This window comes from Columba livia, chromosome 2 (genome assembly GCF_036013475.1).
Source record: "Columba livia isolate bColLiv1 breed racing homer chromosome 2, bColLiv1.pat.W.v2, whole genome shotgun sequence".
NCBI lineage: Eukaryota > Metazoa > Chordata > Aves > Columbiformes > Columbidae > Columba > Columba livia.
Window position 1 is genome coordinate 9,014,260 of NC_088603.1, and position 23,037 is coordinate 9,037,296.

The 23,037-nt window shown below is 39.8% G+C and overlaps 1 protein-coding gene across 6 annotated transcripts in view; it reads left to right on the top strand.

Moving 5' to 3' along the window:
• Window positions 1-23,037, top strand: part of DPP6 (dipeptidyl peptidase like 6) — a 558,611-nt gene that overhangs the window by 459,746 nt on the left and 75,828 nt on the right. For all 6 annotated transcript variants that reach the window (XM_065050444.1, XM_021285572.2, XM_065050443.1 and 3 more), the window contains exon 8: window positions 11,143-11,263. In XM_065050444.1, coding sequence (XP_064906516.1) covers window positions 11,143-11,263 — 121 coding nt within the window. The remainder of the gene's footprint in view (window positions 1-11,142; window positions 11,264-23,037) is intronic.

Sequence of the window (23,037 nt, forward strand, 5' to 3'; positions counted from 1 at the left end):
CCAGTTTAATGTTCTACAATAGTACGTCTTTTAGACTGATGTTCTGCCCACGTGCAGAGGGCTCACATGAGGCTTCCATGGTACATTTGCCCCAATATCTATGCAAACCTTAATAGTTACTGTCCCCTGGAACTCAGTTTTCATAAAACTTGTGCAGCTGACAGGCTTGGACCCCTTTATTTATTAAAATATTTATACATACATTTATATAAAATACAGTGTGAAGAGGTTTTCTTTGCTGGTTCGCTAGGCAGCATGGCTGAAGTCACGGAGTGCTTCAGGAGTGCGAGCCTGTTTGGTGCATATCTGTAGCTGAAGTGCTCAAAGAATCAAAAAAAATGAAGTTTTCAGAATGCTTTTATCTAAGTTATCCCAAAATAAGCACATCCACGTTCAAAATATTTGCTTTAAGGACAAGCTGGGTGTATTTGTGGGGCCTATTGTCAAAAAGAAGGAGCAAGCAGTAGGACTGCTCTAATAATGTGCAGTGAATATTTGCCTGTGTTGACAGCACTAAAGTAGAGTTCATAGCAGTTCTTAAACTCCAATTTCAAAAGCAGAAGAACTTCTGCTGTGCTGCTATTTTCTTTTTTTGTAAAATCAGAATCTGTAACAGCCCTGAGAGATACTAATGATAATGGTGACACATCAGGTGCTGGGGAAAGCAGTTCTGCACAACTTTAGAGGCAGCAGTTATAATTCAAAAAATATCTGTCATAGATCATAGCATTTATTCTTCAGCAAAGAAAAACTTCTTTTTTCTTTTGTTTTTTCTGAGATTCTCCTGGCCAGTCAGTCTTTTACTGTTTCCACTGTTTTCTTTAAAGTACCAAAAATGTGCAGGAAGAGGATTATAGTTGCTGAAAGTTTTGCCCTTGCATTACTGCAACCCCACAGAATGGTCAAAACGGGTTTCTTCTGCATTCATAGTCAATAAACCTTTTCCAGTGCCAACTCTTAGAACAGGAACTACCTTTTAGTCTTGTAGATTATGCAGCAATCAAGTGTATAATTGGTTCTAAATAATAGAAGTTATGTTTCACAGCAGGTGCAGATGATGCATTAAAAAGTCTCTATTTCAGTGAAATGCAAATGCCAGGAGGAACAAGTCTTTCAGTCCCTACTATGTTAGAGGTTTTCAGGTGCCCTCAAACAATTAATGTTAATGCTGGTAAACAACTTATTGTCATAGATATTCCTGTCTAAAAAAGTGCAATACAATTTAAAGCAATATTAGAGTTCGTTCATATATAAAACATTTGAATGATGGATCCATTTAATTTCTTGTTGTCAATTTTTTTAACACTGTAGCACAATGTCTTGCTAACTAGGATATCTAGATGCAAAAAGCTGGTTAAGTGATGACACCTGGAACTAAACTGGAGTGACTCTTCTAATTAGCAGGTTTTTTCTTGCCTAAATTTGTGCCTGTCATGCCAGCTTAGTTCCAGGCAGAAGTGCTGCATAGATATCAAGTGAGGAGGACCATTTTCACAGGAGGTACTGGATCATCTCCTGTTGTTCCTACTATAATTCAGCAGGGCTTTTGAACTGCTGTGTGTATAATTGCTGTAGGTCTATTTGTCTCCACCATTATTTCATAGATTTCTACATCATTATTTTCAAGCTGCTGTTCTCTCACCTTTTCCTTTTGCAGTGACATCTGAATCAATATTTAACTGTGGTCTGTTTTGTGTAATTATTCTGACTTGGTTATCTTGCTAGTTGCAAGGAATAAAAGCCCTCCCTTCCTAAGGAGTATATAAGCCCCATTTAAGCATAGTAGGGGATATTCAGACAGCTTTTTACATGGTTCCTGCATTATGGGAAAAGCAAGTGTTTCAGCATAATGATATGCTGTCTCCCCCCTCATCCCCTTTTCCAGTGTCAGAATATGAACTCTTTAAGAAAACCCCAGCAAGACATTGCATGTATACTAAATACCTGGCCAGGTTACTCTGGGGATTCTCCTTCCCCTCTCCCCACATTTTATTCAAAGAATTCCACTGGAAAAGTGTTGTGTTTGTTTTTGTTGGATTTTTTTTGTTCCTTTGATCCTCTGCTCTTTGGTTACAGTGGCCATAGTGTCCTATTTTTATTTTTGCACAACCCTATCATTTCCTTTGGCATCAGTGGGCTTGATGTGTTTGGTCCTCATTCCCCAAAGCGAAGTTTTGGCACAGTCAGTGTTGTGAGCTTTGCTGAGAACGGTTGTGTCCCTCCCCATCTCAGCGATCTTGGTACTGCATTTTCATCAGTGGCAAAAGAGCAAGGCATGTAAGATAAGTGAGGATGCTACAAGAAATGTTACTGAAAGAAGATATAGGTGATTATTATAAATAAGATGTTGCTCTTAATGTGGGCGTGAAAGATTTCAGAGGAAAAAATGAAACTGATTATTTGCCATAGAAGTTTTATCAATCAATCAATCAGAGAAAAAGTTACTGTTTTTACATCCGAATATGAGGCACAGGATGATGTAGTGTTTAAGGCATCATCCCTAGAGATGAAACACTGTGATAGGCTTCCTCTGTGGCTTCATATATGTCACTTTGTTTTCTGGTTGAGTTACAGCATGAAAGTGGCACTGAATTCTTACCTTTCAGTGGACTTACAGAATTAAATATTAAATGTGGATGTTCACACTCTGCATCAGGGAAACTGAGTATGTACTTACAAGAAATGCATGTATTAGCAGATGTGCTAGCTTAGAAAGGCTCACCATCTTGTTGCACTGTAGGGCAAGCACTGATCTTCATTTGTATGTTACCCCATTTCATTATATGGTACTGCAGTTGCATAAAGTGCAAAATTCCTAACAGTGCAACACTGTAGTATAGGGTAGTTCCATTGGAAATAATTCCCTCCTATCATAGAGATCTAAACCGTTGATATTCCTTTAATTTCAACTGGGCTTTATGGATTTGAACACATATCTTTGGTTAATGGCATTTTTCATTTCTGAAATCTAGCAGCTGCAAATACCTACTTTAGGTCTGCGCATAAGGGTTTCTGGCATCTTACAAAACCGTGGTTGGTAGATAATGTCCATTGAAAAAAGTGGTTATGAAAAGTGTTGTTCCCAGAAAGCTGCTATTTTGTGCCATGAAAATAGTTACATTTTACTTAGATCACAGCAGTCCATGGGAGAGCATGTGCTTGGTCCATGGGAGAGCATGTGCTTGAGTGGCAGATGTTGGGATGCTGCAGGCAGGACTAAGCAGTCCCATTTGAGGGGCTGTGGAGCATCTCACTTTGGTTTGTGGTGGTGGTCTCACCTTCCCTAGAAACTGCCATTCGTCAGAGCCATGAGAAAGCCTCAGGAACAATTCTGTTAGCTTTACTCTTCACCTGCTGCAAATGGATGTTGATGGTCTCTGTTACTAAACATTGCATTAAAGAGGAATATTACTCTGGATCGCTCTCTATCTGAGGTCACGTGTACTGGGAGGAACCCTGAATCCCAGTTGCCAGTTTGTTAATGCTGACAAGTAATCTGTGTGTTCTCCTTTGCCAGATATTCATTCTATAACACAATAAAAAATTTAAAATTAAACACTGTATCATCTCACATTAAATAATCTAATTTATAGTGAAGCCCTACATAACCATCAATGATATTAGGTTACAGACTACAAGAAAATCCGTCAAGCAGAACTTAAAAGAAGAATCAGAGTTCCATACTAAATGGTACAATTACTGATACATTTTTTAATACAACAAGGCAGTTATAAATTAAAATAACCACATTAGAATCCAGGGCAGGGAAATCCAGACAGACATGATTCTCTTTGTTGAGGTGAAATAAACCTTCTTTTCTTCCCTGAAGAACAGAAAATAGGACAGCTTATTTTTCTTGAAACACATATTTTTAAATCTCCAGAATCATTATAATTGCTTGTTTGGCTGGACTCTGGCAGATTCTAGGTATGATTAGAATCCGTATGTGTTGTAGACTAGCCTCCTCACAGAATACAAATGGCAATGCACTGTGTTTATAGTGATGCACTGTCAAAAATGCAGAGGAGCTTCTAGAAAACTGAGGAGAATGTTAATGCACTTAATCTGGGAGAAGGAAGACAAAGAATCTCTTCTGTGCTTAATTTAAAAGGTCTTTTCCACGTCTCCGTTTTTTTGCCAGCCTGGTCTACCACTTCCTTGCCTGGCTGCTGGCCATCATCTCTCTTCCCAATTGTTCTGCGTCTAAAGCTTTCTCCCCAGGCAGGACAGAGCTCCCACCCCAGAACTGGGGCACAGAATCTGGTCTGTAGCCGCAGATCTGTCAGAAGAGAAGGATCCTTCCTCATGGTACCTGAAGTTATAAGCTTCCAGCCTTTGCCTTCACCGGAGTCTCCATTCTACCAGCCCAATCAGCTGAGACTCTGCATACCCCTCCTTTCATGTAAGGGTCTCAGAGAAAATTCTTCAACATCCTTTTTGACACCTCTGATGGTGTTAAAGGTCTTCTGACCTTCTCCCACTGTTCCTTTACTTACTCTACCCATGCCCACCTCCTGCAGGCAAGGTGTTTATCCCTGTCAGCCCTTGAGCAAAGTCACCCCAGACCTGGAGATCTGCATCCTCTCTTGGGAGCTACTAAATGGGACCTAGACACTGTTCATAGAAATATAAAATATTTCTTTATTTGAAGATATGAAGGAATGCTTTTCCATTCTCTCTGACTTCTTAGTCTCTTTGGTGATCATGCACGATGAAAACAACATTAAGTTCTTAATGTTTATTTTACAAGGGATATTAACAATTTCCAAGACATATGGACAAAATCAGGAGCTTTACAGAATGTACAAGTGTTGACTCTTCTGCACATCCTTTCCTAGAAATGTAATCAAAGCCACTGAAGGCAGCAGATTTTTCATTCATCTTTTACAGTAACTCTGACGGTTTTCCATTACAGAATCAATTACATGTCCTTTCATTTCATTGATTTCCATGCAGTTAATCTCTTACACCACTAATATCAGATGCATACAAGCCTTTGATCTACAATGAGAAGTCATGAATACTGGTTTTGATGTGTCTATGAATCAGCACAATTCTTATGTGCATCAGTCTGTACTACTGTATTCTCAGTTTTTAGTGCTCCCTGGGGTGATTTCACCTTCTCTGTCATGAAAGCCTTCCTGCAGAATGTTTTTAAACCTGGTGTAGTCCTCACATTGGTTTAAACACCACATTTGCCCATCTCTGGGATGGGTAAAGTTGAATTAAAGTAAGCCTTATCTATTTGTTGTGTACCTTCAGAAACTGCTGTATCTTGGCTTAGAAAGGAGTTAGCTTCCTACTTTGAATTTAAGCAAAAATAACCCCTGGTATGAAAAACTGAAACTACAGCCTTTTCTGCCAATAATTCATCAACATGTGATTCTCTGCAATGTGTTGATTGTGTGGACTTTTCATTGGTTCAGCACTGGTTTTAATAATGACATTTTAGTTTTATAAAGAAAAAAAGTTGATTTAAAAATTCTTTATCTCACTCCTCCATCATAATTGTTATCTGTCTCTTTCCTAAATTGTGAATATAAACCATTTGATGGAGAGAATTAAAATATTAGGAAGGTTTTTGTCTTACATCTTTTTTTTTCCACCTGCTATCAAGCTACATTTAAATGGCAACAAGAAAAGCATAATTAAAATACTAGCTCTTATTATGTAAGCTCAATGGTGAGGAGCCGTTTTATTTCCCTTTTTGAACAACTGATAAGAGTTGGCGTAATGTCATATGCTTTAAGAACAACCCTCATGACAGAATGTATTAATGGAAGCTATTTGAACATCAAAGTTTGCATTTCATGAGGTTCAAAAGGAAAAATTGGCAGAGTATTCGTTAAATAATGCATAGTCAATCAGCAACAAGCTTTAGAACTGATTTTGAATTGATCACACATTTTCCTGCTGCAGTTGATGTAAGAATGAAAACTGCAAAATGCCAAGGCCTTTCCAGTACAATGCTCTTTAGATTTCCTTGATATGCCACAGTGAAAACACAATTATCATATCTGCTTCAAAATGCTAGATGGACGAGGATGGGCATGGTAATTTTGTGTAGTAAGGACAAGTTTTAATTTGGACAAAACAGCAGGGAGTATTTTTCTCTTTGCAGTTTTTCATTTTTGCAGCCCTCAGCTTCCAGGTTTCATATGGCAGTGGAAAAAACAAAACTGGCTTGAGAAGGGCTATTTCCAAAATATTTAGATGGAGTTGGAGAGCACTAGGAATGGAAGGGAGAAGGGGGAGGTCTTTCTCTGTGTCCATTCCCAGGAAGAGCTTGATCATGCTCAAAACTATATGTGTTCATGATCTGACATTTCCTAAGCCCAGTTACATGTTGTGACTCTGTAACACAGACTCCAGCCAGACCTTAGCACAGAAATAAAGAGGTGATACTTTTCTACTTCCTGGACATATTAAGATAAATCTGTCTATTTGCCTGAGACTTTCAGGCCAATGCGATGTGTAATACCATATGAATATTTAGATAGTTAATAAACAGTTCAGCACAAAACATTCCTATCATTGACACCCCCAAAAAATGAATAGAACTTAAAAAGATGTAAGGAAGTATCTTGCACTGAAAAATAATTATTTTTTAAAAAAGTCCTTGATTAAACTGTGGAACTGTTATAGTGCGTTGACGTTGGCTGTCTACCAGATGCCCACCAAACTGCTCTAACAATCCCACTCCTCAATGAGACTAGAGAAGAAAATGCTGTGAGAACCCATGGGTTGAAATAAGGACAGGGAGATATTTAAAATCAACATAATGGGAAAACAGACAGAGAATGGGGGTTGCATTCAGTTCTCAGTGCTTTGTCTCCACTGCTCCTTACTCCTCACCCTCTTCCCTTGCTCCAGTGTGGGGTCCCACCCATGGGAGACAGTCCTTCATGAACTTCTTCAGCATGAGTCCTTCCCATAGGCTGCAGTTCTTCATTAACTGCTCCAGCGTGGGTCCCTTCCACAGGTACAGTCCTTCAGAAACAGACTGCTCCACACTGGGTCTCCCACAGGGTCACAAAGAGTCTCTGCAAGGAGCTGTAGTATTCATCTGCTCAAAATAGTTGGTCACTGTGACTTTTGCAGCGGTCTTAAAGAGATTATTTTCATTAGATTCCTGAAAAGGTCCATAAGTTAATCTGTTCAAAAGTAACAGTATTTTAATTACTGCAGCATAATTACTTAATACCATTCTGGGTCAGTTTGGTAGAGAAGATGACTTCAGAGGCCTTTAGGCAGTTGCAAAAACATTTAAAATGAATCCTCCTTAAACCAGTTGGTGTTGTTAAGGCTCGTGTGTTTTAAGTGAGTTGAGTTTATTTTGTTGTTAGTGCAAACATTTATCTTACTGTACAAATTTATCTTATTGGATAAATACTTAATCTTTGACTTAAAGCTCTTCTTCTGTCTCAGGCTTGTTGTCCAACCAGTCTAGTATTTTTTCTCCAATATTAGTTGAGGATGATGGACAGGATGTCAAATGTATTAAACTGATTGCTTCAAACCATGTCGCAAACAGGCAGAGATTTCTTCCCAGCTCACACAAGTTAGTGGTACGTTGATACCTGAGGCTAAAGCGGTTTTATCTTATGCTGAAAGTTTCAGGTGACATCCTGACCCACACAAAGCCAACAGCAAAATCCCCATTGATTTTTATTACCCTTGGAGTGAGTTATTTGAAAAAAAAAACACAACACTTTGTCTTAGTTCCCCGAGACATCCCAGTTATCTTTGTTAAGAAGTATTTCTTCTTTTGAACCCTGTTATAACATTCAGCGGGAAGACAGTGAAGCTCTTGTCTTCCGTTACATCAGTAGCAAGGAATTCCGCGTGTTAATTCTGAGTTCAGGTCGGAGGGGGAATTATTCACTTTTAGAGAACTTTCCTCTGGGGTTTATTGGTTTCCCTGTTGTTTTGGAAAAACAAAAGGGTGAAAATGTCCTTTTCATCTTTTCTGTTTCCTCTCCATTATCTTGGAGAGCTTATGTCTTCCTTGTTCATTCTATATAGTTAGTAATTTCTGTTTCTTCATTTTATGTAGGAGTGGTTCCATTCTTCTTACTTCTTTCAGAATATCTTCTCTTTCCCCTGAGTTGAATATGTCATGGTGAAAATGAGTGTGGTATTTAATGTGGGGATATCTTCCCAACATACCACAGGTTTATTTTCCATACCATTAGTTATGCTCACTGCTGGACTTTTATGTGCTGTCCATGATAAAAGGCATACCCATTGCAAGAATATTATGAGTAACATCTTGCTCAAATATGCACACCAAAAGAGAAGACACCAGAAATTCTGAGTCTATTCTTCGTCTCTGGTACAGAGAGAGACATAAAACTGCGCTTGACCCCTTCTGTTGTCATTTTATGTTAGTCTAGAACTACTATGTAAAGCAAGCATCAAATAATGTGAAAGTGTTGTCTGTGCATTTTTTTATTATTTCCTTACAAAAAAATATTATCCTCTTATTAGCTGAAAGGGTTCTGATCATTTAGTAGAAAGCACTGCTTTGATGTCATAAAACCAAAAAAAAGTCAAAATATGTAGGTATTTCATAATATCATCTAATATCTTTCTAACCCAGAATGTGAACTAATCCAAAGACATTTCATTTTGATGAATAACACAAGTTCAAAAGCTTTTTCTTAATTTATAAGATACATTACACAGAAATCTTCCTTGTGGTGCTTCAGTTATCTTTTGTTTTGATTATGGTTGACATTTTTAGGGTACAAGGCACTGTAAGGAGGATAATTTTAAATTCCCTATGAGGTGCTGCAGTTTGGCTCTGAATTATATGGGAGACAGTTTGAAGTCAGAACACTATATTAATTTTTCCATTGCAGCTACCAGATACCTCATACAGCCTGATTAGTGCAGTAAAGCTTCGAAAGACAAAATAGTGAAGACAGAAAGCACTGCAATGCTTTACAAAGCAAAGAGCAGGGACAGGTTGTCAATCCACCTTCTTTACTTTTCTTGTAGATTCATTTAAAATTTAATACAGTACAAAATATTGCAAAAACCTTCATTTGCTGTGAGAAGCTGGGCAAAGGATGGGTTGCATCGCTTGGATAACTCCACCTGAATGTGTGCCTGTCACAGAAGAGCTCCCACCCAATCATGCCCAACATGTTTAGCTCTTGGACATTGAACACAGAGATTTGGATTTGTCTGGGCCCAGAGTACCTTATCCTGCTTAGTCTTCCTGATTTTTATGTACATTTAAACTTCGGGAGCCCTCCCATATGCCGACTAGCTAACACGTAAAATTCTTTACTTGGCATCACTCACCTGCCTCCTTTGCTTACTAAAAATCAAAATAGGAAAGAGAATGTAATATCTTCCACAACATATTTTTCACTTTCAAAAAACGTTAATTGGATGCAGCTTGTCTTAGTTTAAAACCCCCTGCAGGCCAAAGGAATAAAAGCAAGCTACAGTTGCAGTCATACTCTTTACCTCTAGGCAAAGTTGCCATAACTGCTGCCAAAATCAAATTAGGATCTATACTTTCTTCTGGAATCTTTCTGGCTCATCTTTAGGTGAAACACGTATCATAATAGGAAGTGAAACAGAAGCTGAAAACAAATATTTTTCCCAATTCTATATTTTCATGAGTGTAACATGAGAAAGTGCATTCTAGCATTGTGGTAAAGATACTTAATGTTTGTTTCAATATCTTCAGGTGCATAAAAACCCATCTGTTAAATGTCTGCTAAATTATATTAATGATTTGTCTTTCAGTCTAAATGACTTCCTGACACCCTGTTCAGTACTTCTTTGAAGTCTGAATGGAGTTTAAAAAATATATTCAAAACACGAGTCCTACTTTGAGCAGGATATAATTCACTTTGGGGCAAGGATGTGAGATGATCTGTGTCACCAGCAAAACACAGAACAAAGCATTTAACCAGATGATAAAGACTGATGTTGTGGACCAATATTTTTTTTAAGTGGCTGGCTAAAATTTTGCTTAATCGTTAGCACTTAAACACCTAAATAAACCGCTGGATTCCCAAAAGCATTCTCGTAGAAATAGATCTAATGACTCACATGAAATTAGCTTTAAAAAAATGCAGGAGGTTTATTTAGGAGTCTTATGTTAGATTCCTTTCCTGACAAACTCAGATTGAAAGGTTTATGATTGATAAGAATTTTGTATTTATAAATTCTTCTCCAGGATGGGATTGCTTTCCCATAGACAGCTGTGTGAGCAGGTGTTTGTAGAGGCTGAGGTACCCTATAGCAATCCTTGGTGTGGACCTGTCCCAAGGAGCTGTGAGGTCCCATGATGTTTTGATCATTCAGTCTCTCAGCAGCCTGAAGCCAAGATTTTTGTGACAGGAGGGGAAACGCTTCCAAAGACAAGCTGAGGGTTATGGCAGGCTGCGTCCATGCTGGCAGGGAGGTGAGACCCCATGGGTACCTTTGTCCCATCCACCCTGGTTCCTGCAGGAAGGTGACTGGGTGACCAAGGCAGGGCAGGAGGTCTAGGACACCCATTGAGTCCTTGGAGCATGTGCGCCCCCTCCCCAGCCAAAACATCAACCTCCTTATGGAGGTTGTGCCTCATTTGTTGCCCAGCATGCTACGGTCACAGAGACCACCCCCTGTTCCACAGCTCATGTTGTCTTGTTGCATCTGCATTAAAAACTGAATTCAAATTCACTTAATAGGTTGCCAGTCGTGTTTTAAGGAAATGGGAGCAGGTGGAAACAAACAAGAAGACGTTTCCAGTAGCCAGTTCAGTCAGTACATGCATCACCATCAGTTCTGCAAGCTGCTACCGTGTCCTGGACTACTTTTTCAAAATCCCGAGTGCTGGCATTCTTCATTTCATGCCCTCTAACTGCGCTGTTCAATTTCTGAAATGAAGACAGGAGCAAGAAAAATAAAGCTTGTATCAAAGGACCAACTTTGGTTTGTTGTATAATAAATTAGCACCTTTCTACTAGATGATGGCATTGGAAGCAAGCTGTGAAAATCCTTTTTTTGACAAAAGACACCATAAAAATGTGATATGTGATTTTGTACTGCCAATTATTGTAAAAGCAAAATGCAACATTTTATAATGGAGCCACTGCTTAATGCTGTTCTCTTTTTCTTTTCCCTTCAAATCAGATATTTATCTTTGAGAATAACATCTATTACTGTGCCCATGTGGGGAAACAAGCCATCCGAGTGGTCTCCACAGGAAAGGAAGGTGTTATTTTCAATGGGCTCAGCGACTGGCTGTATGAAGGTAGGACATGACATTTAGGGCAGCAGTTAGTTATGAGTTTAAGTTACACTCTAGATTTACAGAACTGGCTGGAATTAGATGTTCAGCATTGCATTTCTGAGGACTGGTGGACCACAGAGCTGAAAATCTGCTATTCTAACAGTTGTCTGAAGTGCTGGACTGGAAATAATGTGAAATGATGTAAGAATTCTGTTTTCAGACTGTTTTTCTTTCCCTTAGTCCAAAGGTAATAAATCACCAAGCTTTAATGAACAGAACTGCTTCATTATTTAATGGCACCTGCAATCACTCATAGTCATGCCAGTTTTCAAATCACAGAAAAGGACAGAAATGAGGAGGAAAAGGGGTTTTATTTTAAAGGAAGAAGCGAGGAAACTATTTTACTTGATTGGTTGTTTTCCACATCACTAGGTGGGCCCTGGAAGCTGCCCAGAACTTGCTACCTAAAAAATTTCTAAAAGCAGACAGATCCTTGCAATAATTGGCTTATTTCTGTTGAAAATGGGCCTGATGGGGTAGAGGGTCATCACTGGAGCACTGCTTTACTTTGGTCCTTTCAGATGGCAGATTGCCATTGAGGTGTCTGTGACCAAAATAATCTCACCTGCTCACTCGTTTAGAAAAGGATCCCAGCTATCCCCAGTTCTTTTGGGGGATATTATAGGTTTTAAGCTAACATTTTATGAGAATTAAAATTAACACACACACACATATATATATATGTGTATATATATATATGTGTATATATATATATATGTGTGTATATATATATATATACATAAAACATGTACACAACATGCATCCCCCTCTCTGTGGCCGGCTAATGCTGCCTGCAGTTCCTTTTCACAAGGATCTTGGGTTTAGGACCTGGCAGTGTCTCTTTCCTGTGACCCAGTTTCCCTCTAAAGTCACACATTTTCCTGAAGGTCCCAGCACAGTCCCAAGCTTTCCTTACCTCTACAGAAATATGTGTCCAGATATATCTATTAACGGTGCTCTGTTGGATGGTCCCAGATTCCATGAGGTATAATGGAAGAAAATAGATTGCAAAATGCCATTCACCATTAATCGGTGTAAAAATATGAATCACTCCCTAAATTACTCTGTATCACAGCTAAACCGATGCTGTTGGACTCAAAAATGAGGGAATTAAAATATATTATTTTGTTTGCCACACCCAGAGAAGCTGGTCCCATAAATAAACTCTTCAAACACATTAGTAGAAAAATACTATAGCAGTTTAAATTACTTTTTATATTTAAATGTGTGTTTACGCTGTAGCACAGAATATTTGCAAGTGAATGTTCTCTTTGTGAAATACTTCGTAACCAGAGGAGTGGCTAAAAAATTACAAAATGCTAATTGTCTTTTATTTTTGTTTATTTATTAATTTGTTGCTGAAGTTGTGGGCAGGCGTGTTTGACTCTGTAGGTCAAATTAGCATATTAGTACCTGTATTTTGCTGATAAACATCACTTAGTACCTAAGGTCTTCTTGTAGAGTCTTACACACAGCACGACGCTGACAGGAGTTTGTCAGGCCGGTGAACTTCAAGCACCCTGGCAAACCTGTGGTGACACTTGTGTTTTGCTGACACATATTTTTATTCAATTATGGGATTGCTCAGGCAATTTCTTGGCTGACATTGACTTTCAGGTTTGTCCTTTATAATGAACTTCCTTGTTACCTTTATGTTAATGTACTGGGATAAGAAGTGAATCTATGATCAAATACAGTGTGGGTATATCAAGCCGCCTTCTGTAACCTCTCTGAGGAACACGCACAGAGTAGGACGACTGAACCTGCTATTCACTGAGAGAACATTTTGCAGAAATCTGGATATATGCTCCTTTTGGAGATGTCACTTTGTGTCCAAGTATGGCTTATATTGAAATAAAAACTTATCTTACCTCACAAGCAAGGTGTAGCAGTACCCAAAGGAAAACCTGAGATAAAAATGTTCCCAGATGATGGGATGCTGAATCCAAAATCAAATCCAGAGCTGGACTGTGGGAGCTGAGCTCCCTCTTGTGCACTGTATCACTTGTGCCGTCTTCATGGAGGTAAAGCTTGGACTGGAATCAGGACTGAGGATTTGTGGCAGACGTATGAACAAACCATGAGGCTGTGGGATCAGATGGGTCTGCAGCATCCCCATGTCAGCTCTCTCAATGTGTGGATGGATGGAGGGGGATAGCAGAAGAAATGGAGTATTGCATGAAGGTAAACGCATGAGGACCACTTGGTAATGGATGACATCGCCCCACCGGAGTCCGTGGGAATTCAGGTGTTGTTGTCATTGAGGCTGAAGTTTTACCCGAGCAGCAGCTGGCATGCTCTGCCAGCATACTTACTGGCACCTTTATTTTTCCAGCTTCTTTTCTTGGGTACCACCTCTTCAGTGGGATAAACTGAAATGTTTTAAATCCAAACTTACCTGACTTAAATTGTTTTAAATTTGGGCAAAGGTCAAAATTTACCACCTCAGGGATATTCTTTCTCTTCCCCCATTCCCACTGATGCCTGTAGACATGTCTTCCCCACCTCCCCAACCAAGCTGTTGGTGATGCTCAGACCCATGTTTGTTTGCGCTGTCACCGTCTCACCGAGCTACCAGAAGGGATGCTGAGCATATGTAGAAATCTCATTCCATCTGTGCAGCCATCATCAGCAGATAGACTTGCAAAGGAGCTGTGAGAAGTGCTGAAACAGAATCACTGAGAGTTTAGTGCACTTCTTTTCCCTTGCCTGCTCTTTTTGTTGCTGAAGTTCACCACCTCCGGCAGCAGCAACCGGGTCACTGTCACAGCTCATGACCTGCTTCTCATTTCGCTAAATGCAGCATGCAAAAAAACCCAACAGCTTCATGTTTTCTATTTGAAGAAGAAGCCAGTTTTTAAGGTCTTTTATCACAACCAGCAAGAGCGCATCAACAGAAATGCCCCCCAACAGCACACTGTGCAGACTGCAGTACCAGCAGTGCCAACGTTTGGGGTAACTCCTGACTCTTCATATGAATGGTAGACCCAGAGGGAACACTTTTCTTCATAACGTGATTGCTTTTGTCACGACAGAATTGATGCACTGTGCTATTAATCACAGGTTTTTACCCAGTGCAGAAGCAGAGCAGATCTCGAGTAGATTTGACAGGCTTTTTGCCCTGGAAAAATGCAGAAGTTCATTTCAATTCAAGTTAAGCTCTGCTTTTGTAAATCTGCCAAAGGGGAAAAAAATTTCTTTGAGGTATTTATGCTGATCTGTAGACTTTTGATAATATAGTGAAAAACATTTCAAATCAATCAGAGCTTAATCTACTTAGTGCATTTAGCTGGAAGGTTATAGATTGATACATAGATTCCTGTATCATGAAAGCATAGATTAAATGTGGGTTTTATTACTAAAATAAGCATTGACAATGTTTTCATAGTCTGCCTTAACATTTTCAGAGCTGTGCCTGATAGATGCTTTTACTAAAATGGAGTGATATTCTATAAAAGAGAGTTTCAAAGTTCTGCAGCTGAAACCAGCTAACCATGTAAATGCATAGCACCAGCAAAGTGTTTTATGTTTCAGTTTGTTGTGTGAACATTGTTAGTTTGAGAATATGCTTTAGCAACAAGGCTTAAAGATAGTTTTAAACCAAGTCGTGGTTTAGCACAAAGTACTTCCAAAGCTATAGGGTAAGGGTATTTGTATGTTCTTTATATAGATATATACTTTAATAAAAGTAATGTGCATTTTAATAAGTAAAGTGCAGGTAAAATTAATTTCATTTAAACACTTTATTAGAGCATTCTTCAGTGGAAATTAATTCTGCCGTGATGTAATTAAAGTACCTTTGTTTGCTACTGGGCATTTGGAGAGACTGTTCAGATGTGAGGAGTGGCAGCAAGATGCTTCTCGGTCGCCTGTGTGACCATGCTAAGTGACAAAGAGGAGGTCGTGGTGTTTCTCTGTTGTGGTTTGGAAGCTCATTGAGTTTGGGATTGTGTGATGCTGAATCCTGGGCAATGGGACAGGAGGACCTTCCTGTGTGCTGGCAGACTGATGACAGGCTGGGGACACCCAAGCAGGGTAATCCATGGTCCCTTTATGTGGCTCTTCTGAACAGGACACAGACCTTTTCAGAGCTGCACTGCTACAAAGTCCTGGTGTGACCTCCTTTGAGGAATTCTGTATTCACAGATAGGGTTGGGCAATTTCTGGAGTTGTGCTCTGCTGCTAAATGCACAGTTGGAAGTCAAGGGGGAACAGGATGTGACACGGTGGTGTGTGCTCCTGTCACCAGTGGGAGGAGAAGGAAGGATTTTCACCTATAGATGTGCCTATTCCATCTATGGAGTCTGAAACTGAGGGCTTTTCCTTATGTTTTGCTGCATGTGTCCTCAGATGTAAGAGTAGTCCCTTAGAAGCCATTTTACAACTCGGTCTGCAGGACACATTTTGTTTTTTAGGGACTTGGCTTGCAAAAGGAGGGATTGCATGTGAGTTATTCCCTCATCTCATGTCACTGTCAGAGTGATCAGAAGTGTTTGCCCTGTTAGTCTCTAAAGATCTTCTCAAAGTCAGCATCCCCATTCCAGACTTAGTCCTGACAACCGTGCCTGTGACGTCTCATCTGGATGTCTCCTCATCCTCACGTCAGAGAGAACCACATCTGGCTGCCAAGCACCAGTCCCACCTCACAAGGCACTCCTTTAAAACTCTTATACAATATGAGCTAAATGTACCCATCATTTAAAATTGATACTCTGCTTTGTTGAATTTAATGCACAGTGGTGTTGCTGTGCTTTATTTTTGGCTAGGGAGCAAAAGGAGGAGTGAAAAAAGACTCTTCTTCAGTGATGATTCGTATGCCTTATTAATCTTCATTCTGCCTGCATCTTATCACCAACAGATTCTCTTATGTGACTTTGCAGTGACACCTGGTGGGAGAGGCCAGGATGTCATTGTCATTAAGACAATGAAACTGCAGTATTTTTTGCTGCAAGATCTAGTAAAGTCTCCAAATTTCCCCTCACATACATTTCCCTGAAACTCCCTCTGCGCTTATGGGAACTACATATCCAAAGCTGCTGGCTGATTCATGCTAATAGTGGTTCTGTTCCTTTTCTAGATTTCATAAAGAGAGGAAAGAACACAGTAATAAAGAAAAGTCTTTTCCATAATTTAATCAACATCTCGCAAAAATCAGAGGGTATATTTAGAACATGTGTGACTGGTCTCAGAAGTGCAGTGCCTGGTAGCAGCTGCCAGATCGAATAGCAGTTATTTTGAGCAGTATCTTTTATGCTTATAGTATTTCAAGCAACTAAAGTAGATACATTTCTTAAGTTTAGAATTATTAATCCTGGGATTCTGTAAATGGTGCTAATATTGGAAAAATGCTAGGTAAGTCTGCTGAAACAGTGCCTTGCCCAATTTGTCTGTCTGCTCAATTTTTCATTGTATAAAATGAGAACACTGAATTTCTGCTTGGAAACAGGAACTTTGATGGTTAAATTATACCTGAACTTGAAAAGGGACATTCATAGTGAGGCTGAAAGCAAGTAACTCCTAAAATTCCTATTCAGTGCCACCAGAGAAGGAGATCAGAGATCCTAATATTTCACAGTGTGGGGCTAACCTTTCCCAGTAATTAGTAGCTCTGAGACCTGGTAGGGGAGGATGACATGAAGAATTAGACTGAGTCATCGCTGAATTTTTTAAGATACTCTGGATAAATAAGTCTCTTGCCAAAAGAATTCTAAAGCCAGTGCTCCAGATAGTAATAGGGCCCAGCGTTAATGGGACTACAAATGATTTTGACAAAGTATGTGAAGAATCACTGGGAGAGTGAATACAGATTTTAATTTGTTTCTAAGAATTTCACATTTTCAATCACAAAGAAAACATTTCATGAACATGGATACATTTGCAGTCCTGTACACCTGGTATGGGGTAAGGGAGGGTAGGGAAATACTTGGAACCTGGAAATGGCTTCAGATAGTGCCACAAATGCACCCCAAGTCTAAAAGTCACTAGTTCGTCTTCAAGTACATGTTGATGTTATTCAGAGCTTCTGGGGAAGCTGCGTAGAATTTGTTCCCTCACTTCTATGCTCGTTCAGGTGAGATAGAAAAGCCAGTGTGATGCTTCAGTGACATTGTCACTGCATGAAAATATCAAGCTTTCCTCTGTTTTGCATATTGGACATGATTCAATGTTGTGTATTCAGAACATGCAGCTGTTGTGTTGCACTTGGGTGTACAAATGTACAAAATGTACAATTCCTAGTTAGCCATTATTTAGCTGCCTGTCGAAAAAGTAGGTGACTATGTTTTGTGGACCTTCTTTTGCATGGTCATTTATACCAAATGTACATAAAGTCTGGCCATTTCCGTTGCAGTCAAAATAAGAATAAAGAGCAGCTCTTGGCCTCAGCTGTTTGTTTGAAGTGGATATTTCCACTGTAGTTAATTCTGTTGCAAGGAAGGTGAACTGGATGCAATATTATTTTGCCTTATTCATGTTAAAACAGAGGAAAAGAGAGCCTTAAATTTTGCCAGATCATCTCATGAAAGGTTTGGTAGAAGTTCATTCACCTTCTCGCTTTGATGGAGGTTCCACTGTCATAGGGAATCTCATATTGTAGATTGTGTCACCAGGTACAGGCTTCTGGCCCTTCTCAGCTGGCTAAGGTCAGGGAAAATTGACCCATTTTTAATGCACATTGCGAATTCCTGCCTAGAAATCAGCAAGCTCCTGAAAACTTTAAAATGTGCTGCTATCTGGACTGGCTTCAAAATCCAGCACTGCACCACGATAAACCTTGCCAGCTCTAGCCCAGTCTTTAACCTTCCCTTTCCGCAGAAGGTTGTTTGGAAGGAGGCTGCCAGCCAAAGCCAACACCTGTCATCCTCTAATTTTTGGATCGCCATCATTCAGGCTTCAGGATGGCTTTTGGAAGGAAAACAGAATGTTATTTACTGCGGTCAGTGATCTCCTTGGGGCAGTGGAAGGAAGCCAGATGTCCATTCGAATGTTGCTGGTCAGCCAGCTACTGCCAGTGCTCCAAGTCAAGAGGTTTTCAGCGAGGAAAAATTTCTCCATGGAAGGGGTTATCAGGCACTGGAACAGGCTGCCCAGGGCAGTGGTGGAGTCACCATCCCTGGAAGGGTTTAAAAGGTATTTAGATGAGATTCTTAGGGATATGGTTTAGGGCTAGAGTTAGGTTAATGGTTGGACTTGGTGATGTTGAGGGTCTCTTCCAACTAAAATGATTCTATGAGTTTATATTTGCCCTGCAGCTTGCTGTCTTTTTTTCACAGAGGTCCTATATTTGAAAGTGCATTTCTTGAGGAAGAGCTTTGAGCCTTGATGCTTCTCTTGGCATCATGCTTGGAGGCATTCTTGTTAGTTCAGGTCAGGCTGACAATGGAAAAGAAAATTCTCCTTTCTGGAATTAGGTACTGTATTTCAGACATGATGCCAGCGTGGTCACCGAGGGAAAACTTTAAATAAGTCCAGACTGGTTTTATAACATTTTAGGTAGTTTCTTATAGTTCCACACAGTGTCTTGCAATTCATTCTTTGCTGGATGAAGTTGTTTCTTTGTTGGATTAAATCATCCAGTCTTTGTTGCATGATTTCTATATGATTGCAGTAATAGTTGAAATAAAAATGTCACTCTCTGCTGTTGCCAGTGTTTTAATCTTTTAAGTTAAGGCAACACACATCTGCATTGCAACAAATTGCAAGTGACTTGTTCAGGTCTGCTTGGCTATGTGATTAAAGAGATTATTGAAACTTATATGAAGCTTTTCCTGAAAATAGATTTGCAGACTATACAGCAAACACAAAAGCACAAACTGTGTTCGGTTACTGCAGTTTAAATCCAGACTAAGTCTTTTGATCTCTGGAGATTTAGTTGGGGTGTGCAACTTCCCACAAAATTTTACCCGTTGCAGTGGTAGAATCTCTTTTCCACTGTTATTTCACCTCTACTACTTTGTCAGGGACACAGTTACCTCTTCAGTTACCTTATGTGATAAAAGAGCTACCCAGTTTGCAACCAAATTAAACCCAATTACTTAGCTCCTGTTCTGTTTAAGCAAGAGTATGTGAATAAAAATGAAAAATTTACAAATAAAATACATAGAACAGTATCAGAGTATGAAAGTAGCACCTGGTAGGTATCTGAAAATAGATATTATATCACTGAGTCAAATATTTCCAAAAAATGGCGTATTAGAAGTTGTATAACAGAGCTATTATGGTTTTCTGCTTGTACATGAGTTCTATTTCTCTGCACCAAATTCATTACAGTAGCCTTGGGTGAAATACACCAATGGAGATCTGTGTCCTCATTTTCTGATTATGCTGGTATTTTTACTAACTAATTATTGTACTAGCACTTTAAATATTGCAGGATAGATTTTGACCTGTGCAGTGCTAAGTCTGGAATAACTCCATGGAAATTAATACTTGCTCTGGATCTGCACCAGGGTGCTGAATGCGAGAGTCTTGCTGTAATATTCATGCTTTATGTCCACTATCAGGGTTGCAAAGGAAATATCTCAAACTGACATTATTCCCAGGGGAAAAGAAAAAAAAAAGAAAAACAAAAAGAATGTGAATGTTAGAAAGTAGTTGCAAATTCACTCATTTTTGAGAGCTGTGTTTTTCCTCAATAAAATCATATATGTCATTTGATACGATAAAACACAGAGACTACATTTAGGTGATCAGGTTCACTGCAGATAAAACAAAAATGCATCATTTCTGTGTCAGTAGAATTGAGCTTGGTGGCTGTGGCACACATAACAGTCTTCCAGGATGTAGAATGTTGGAGAAGATTAAAAGAATTGGGTTTATTTGTACTAACACTATGTACATTAATATTGGGGGAAAATATATCTGCTAGGGCATGTTGCCCAGGGTTACTATAGGCATCTTTGTCCTGAGGGATTTTTAGGAGTGAATTAGATAGATTTTTGTCATAGTTCTTGAGATAAACATCAATCCTATTTCAGTGCAAGGGGGGGATTAGAAAATTTCTTTAGGCTTCTTCTAGACCTTCAATTATATGGTTTTATGTATAGTTTTGATGTCTTTTTCTGATTTCTTTGCACTTAGACCTGTTGGCTCTGAGATTACAAAGTCACTGTAAGAGCTTTTGGAATATTCCTTCAAAAGTTACAGAATACCTGGTTTTATGTACAGTAGGGTAAATACACATAAGCTGCACGTACAGGATAGGTGTAGGGAATGCAGCTCTCTATCGTAATAAATTTACATTTGCCTCATTTATTCCCCTGAGGGAAATTGGTGGTTTTCTTCTTCTGAAGATGTCCATGAACTTTTTGTGCAAAAACATGTTTCTCAAACAAAACAAAAAACCCAACAAACTCAATACTTTTTTTTAAGTGCTACAATTAAGAATTTATTAAAAGGTCAGAAAGAACAACCAAATTGAAACATAGCCGTAGAAATTTTCTCTTAGTGCAGAATTCCATCAGTTTGAACTGAAAAGTAACTTTTTTTGATGCACCACTTCTTCCTTGGTGCAGACTTGCTCATGGAAATTCAGGGGCCAGTGCAAAAACTGCAGACTTTTTAAATGGTTATCCTCTTTGTCTCACTGCTCCTTTGCCTGAATAAAGAGTATCTGCTCTAAGATATATATGATAAAAAAAGCAAAAATAAAACATAGTCTGAATTTGAATGAACGAAAGCCACATAAAAGGGATGAAAATTCTGCTGAGATATGTAATTCTCACTAGAGAGATGGCCTTGTCCATTGTTGTATAATAGCAGGAAAATCAAACTAATATCAGAAACAATGTCAGAAGTCAGCTCATAATTTGCGTATGTCAGCTGTCCTAATTAAATGAAAAAAAAAAAAAAAAAAGACAAAGAACCAAACTGTATGTGAAAAACAACCTTCAATATTCCTGTCTGTGCTGCATGTGCTTGAAGTTGCATGAGGAATGATAACCAGCATGCTCAGATCCCGGCACTGGGAAAACAAGACTCATTTGCACCAGCATTTTGAGCTACCAGCTCTCCACTGGACCTCAGGTCTTTAGTATATGAGGGGTATGGGAGTTACAATACAAGGTGTTTTTTTCAAACTGTGGAAAACCAGCCCAGTGGTGACTGCAATGTTGACACCAATGAAGACATGGAGGACGGTGGCATGACCATGGGCCAGCACTGTGCCCTTGTGGCCGGGTGGGCTGGTGGCATCCTGGGGTGCATTAGAAGGGGGGTGGTCAGTGGGGCAATAGAGGTTCTCCTTTCCCTTTACTCTGCCCTGCTGAGACCGCACCTGAAATATTGTGTCCAGTTCTGGGCCCCACAGTTCAAGAAGGACAGGGAACTGCTGGAGAGAGTCCAGCGCAGGGTAACAAAGATGATTAAGGGAGTGGAGCATCTCCCTTATGAGGAAAGGCTGAGGGAGTTGTGTCTCTTTAGTTTGGAGAAGAGGAGACTGAGGGGACTGAGAAGAGGAGACTCATTAATGTTTATAAATTTATAAAGGGTGAGTGTCAGGAAGATGGAGCCAGGCTCCATTCTTGGTGACAACCAATGGTAGGACAAGGGCTAATGGGTTCAAGCTGGAACACAAGAGGTTCCACTTAAATTTGAGAAGAAACTTCTTCTCAGTGAGGGTGGCGTAGCACTGGAGCAGGCTGCCCGGGGTGGGTTGTGGAGTCTCCTACTCTGGAGACATTCAAAACCCGCCTGGACACCTTCCTGTGTAATAACCTCATCTAGGTGACCTGCTCCGGCAGGGGGATTGGACTAGATGATCTTTTGAGGTCCCTTCCAATCCCTGACGTTCTGTGAGGTGACTCTACCTGGATTTTGCTCTGGATCAGAACTGAAGAACTAGGGTAGATCTTTAAAAATCAGGTTGACATACCATCAGTTTCTGAAAGATAAAGCATCCAGGGATTTTATCACCCTCAACACTCAGTTTATGTTGCTATAAGTTACTACCATATGGTGTAGCTTCTGCACCAGCTGTTTTCCAGTCTTCGATGGGTACAGGTCTACAGGGTAAACTATGCCACAGACTTAACAGTAATAAAAAAAAAAAAAATGGAGAAAAATAGCATATTTTAAAGATGATCTTAAAGCTTTCACATGGTTAAGTCGTAAAATACAAGTGGCCAGGGACGTGCTGGCTGTTGTGTGTCAGGCTGGGGATACCAGGTGCCTGCAAACACCCTGTGTCTGCAGTGGGGCAGGTTGCAGAGGTTCCAGCTGCTCCTGGTCTGTAGTGGTGCAAAGCAGCCAGCGTGAGGCAACAGCAACTGAATCCAGATGGATGACACAAACCTTTTTAATCATGTCCTGGTATCCTGGGATGTGGGTTGAGGACTGCAGGGACTGAGCAATGCTGTAACCAGTAGGAGATGTGCCAGGGGAGAGTTAGATTGGATATTAGGAAAAATTTATTCCCGGAAAGGGTTGTCAGGCATTGAAACAGGCTGCCCAGGGCAGTGGTGGAGTCACCACCCCTGGAGGTGTTTAAAAAACATCTAGATGAGGTTCTTAGGAACATTTTTTAGTTACAGTGGTTAATGGTTGGACTTGATCTTGAGGGTCTCTTCCAACCTAAATGATTCTATGATTCTATGTTTTCCTTCAAATCCATGGCAAGCCAAGGCAGGCACTGCTCCAGCCTGCACCCCGTTTCTGCCTCCTGCAGCCCTTGCCCAAATCCACTGTGATTTTCTGGCGTCTGGAGGTGGGGTGACACGTCACAAGCCAGGTTTCATTAC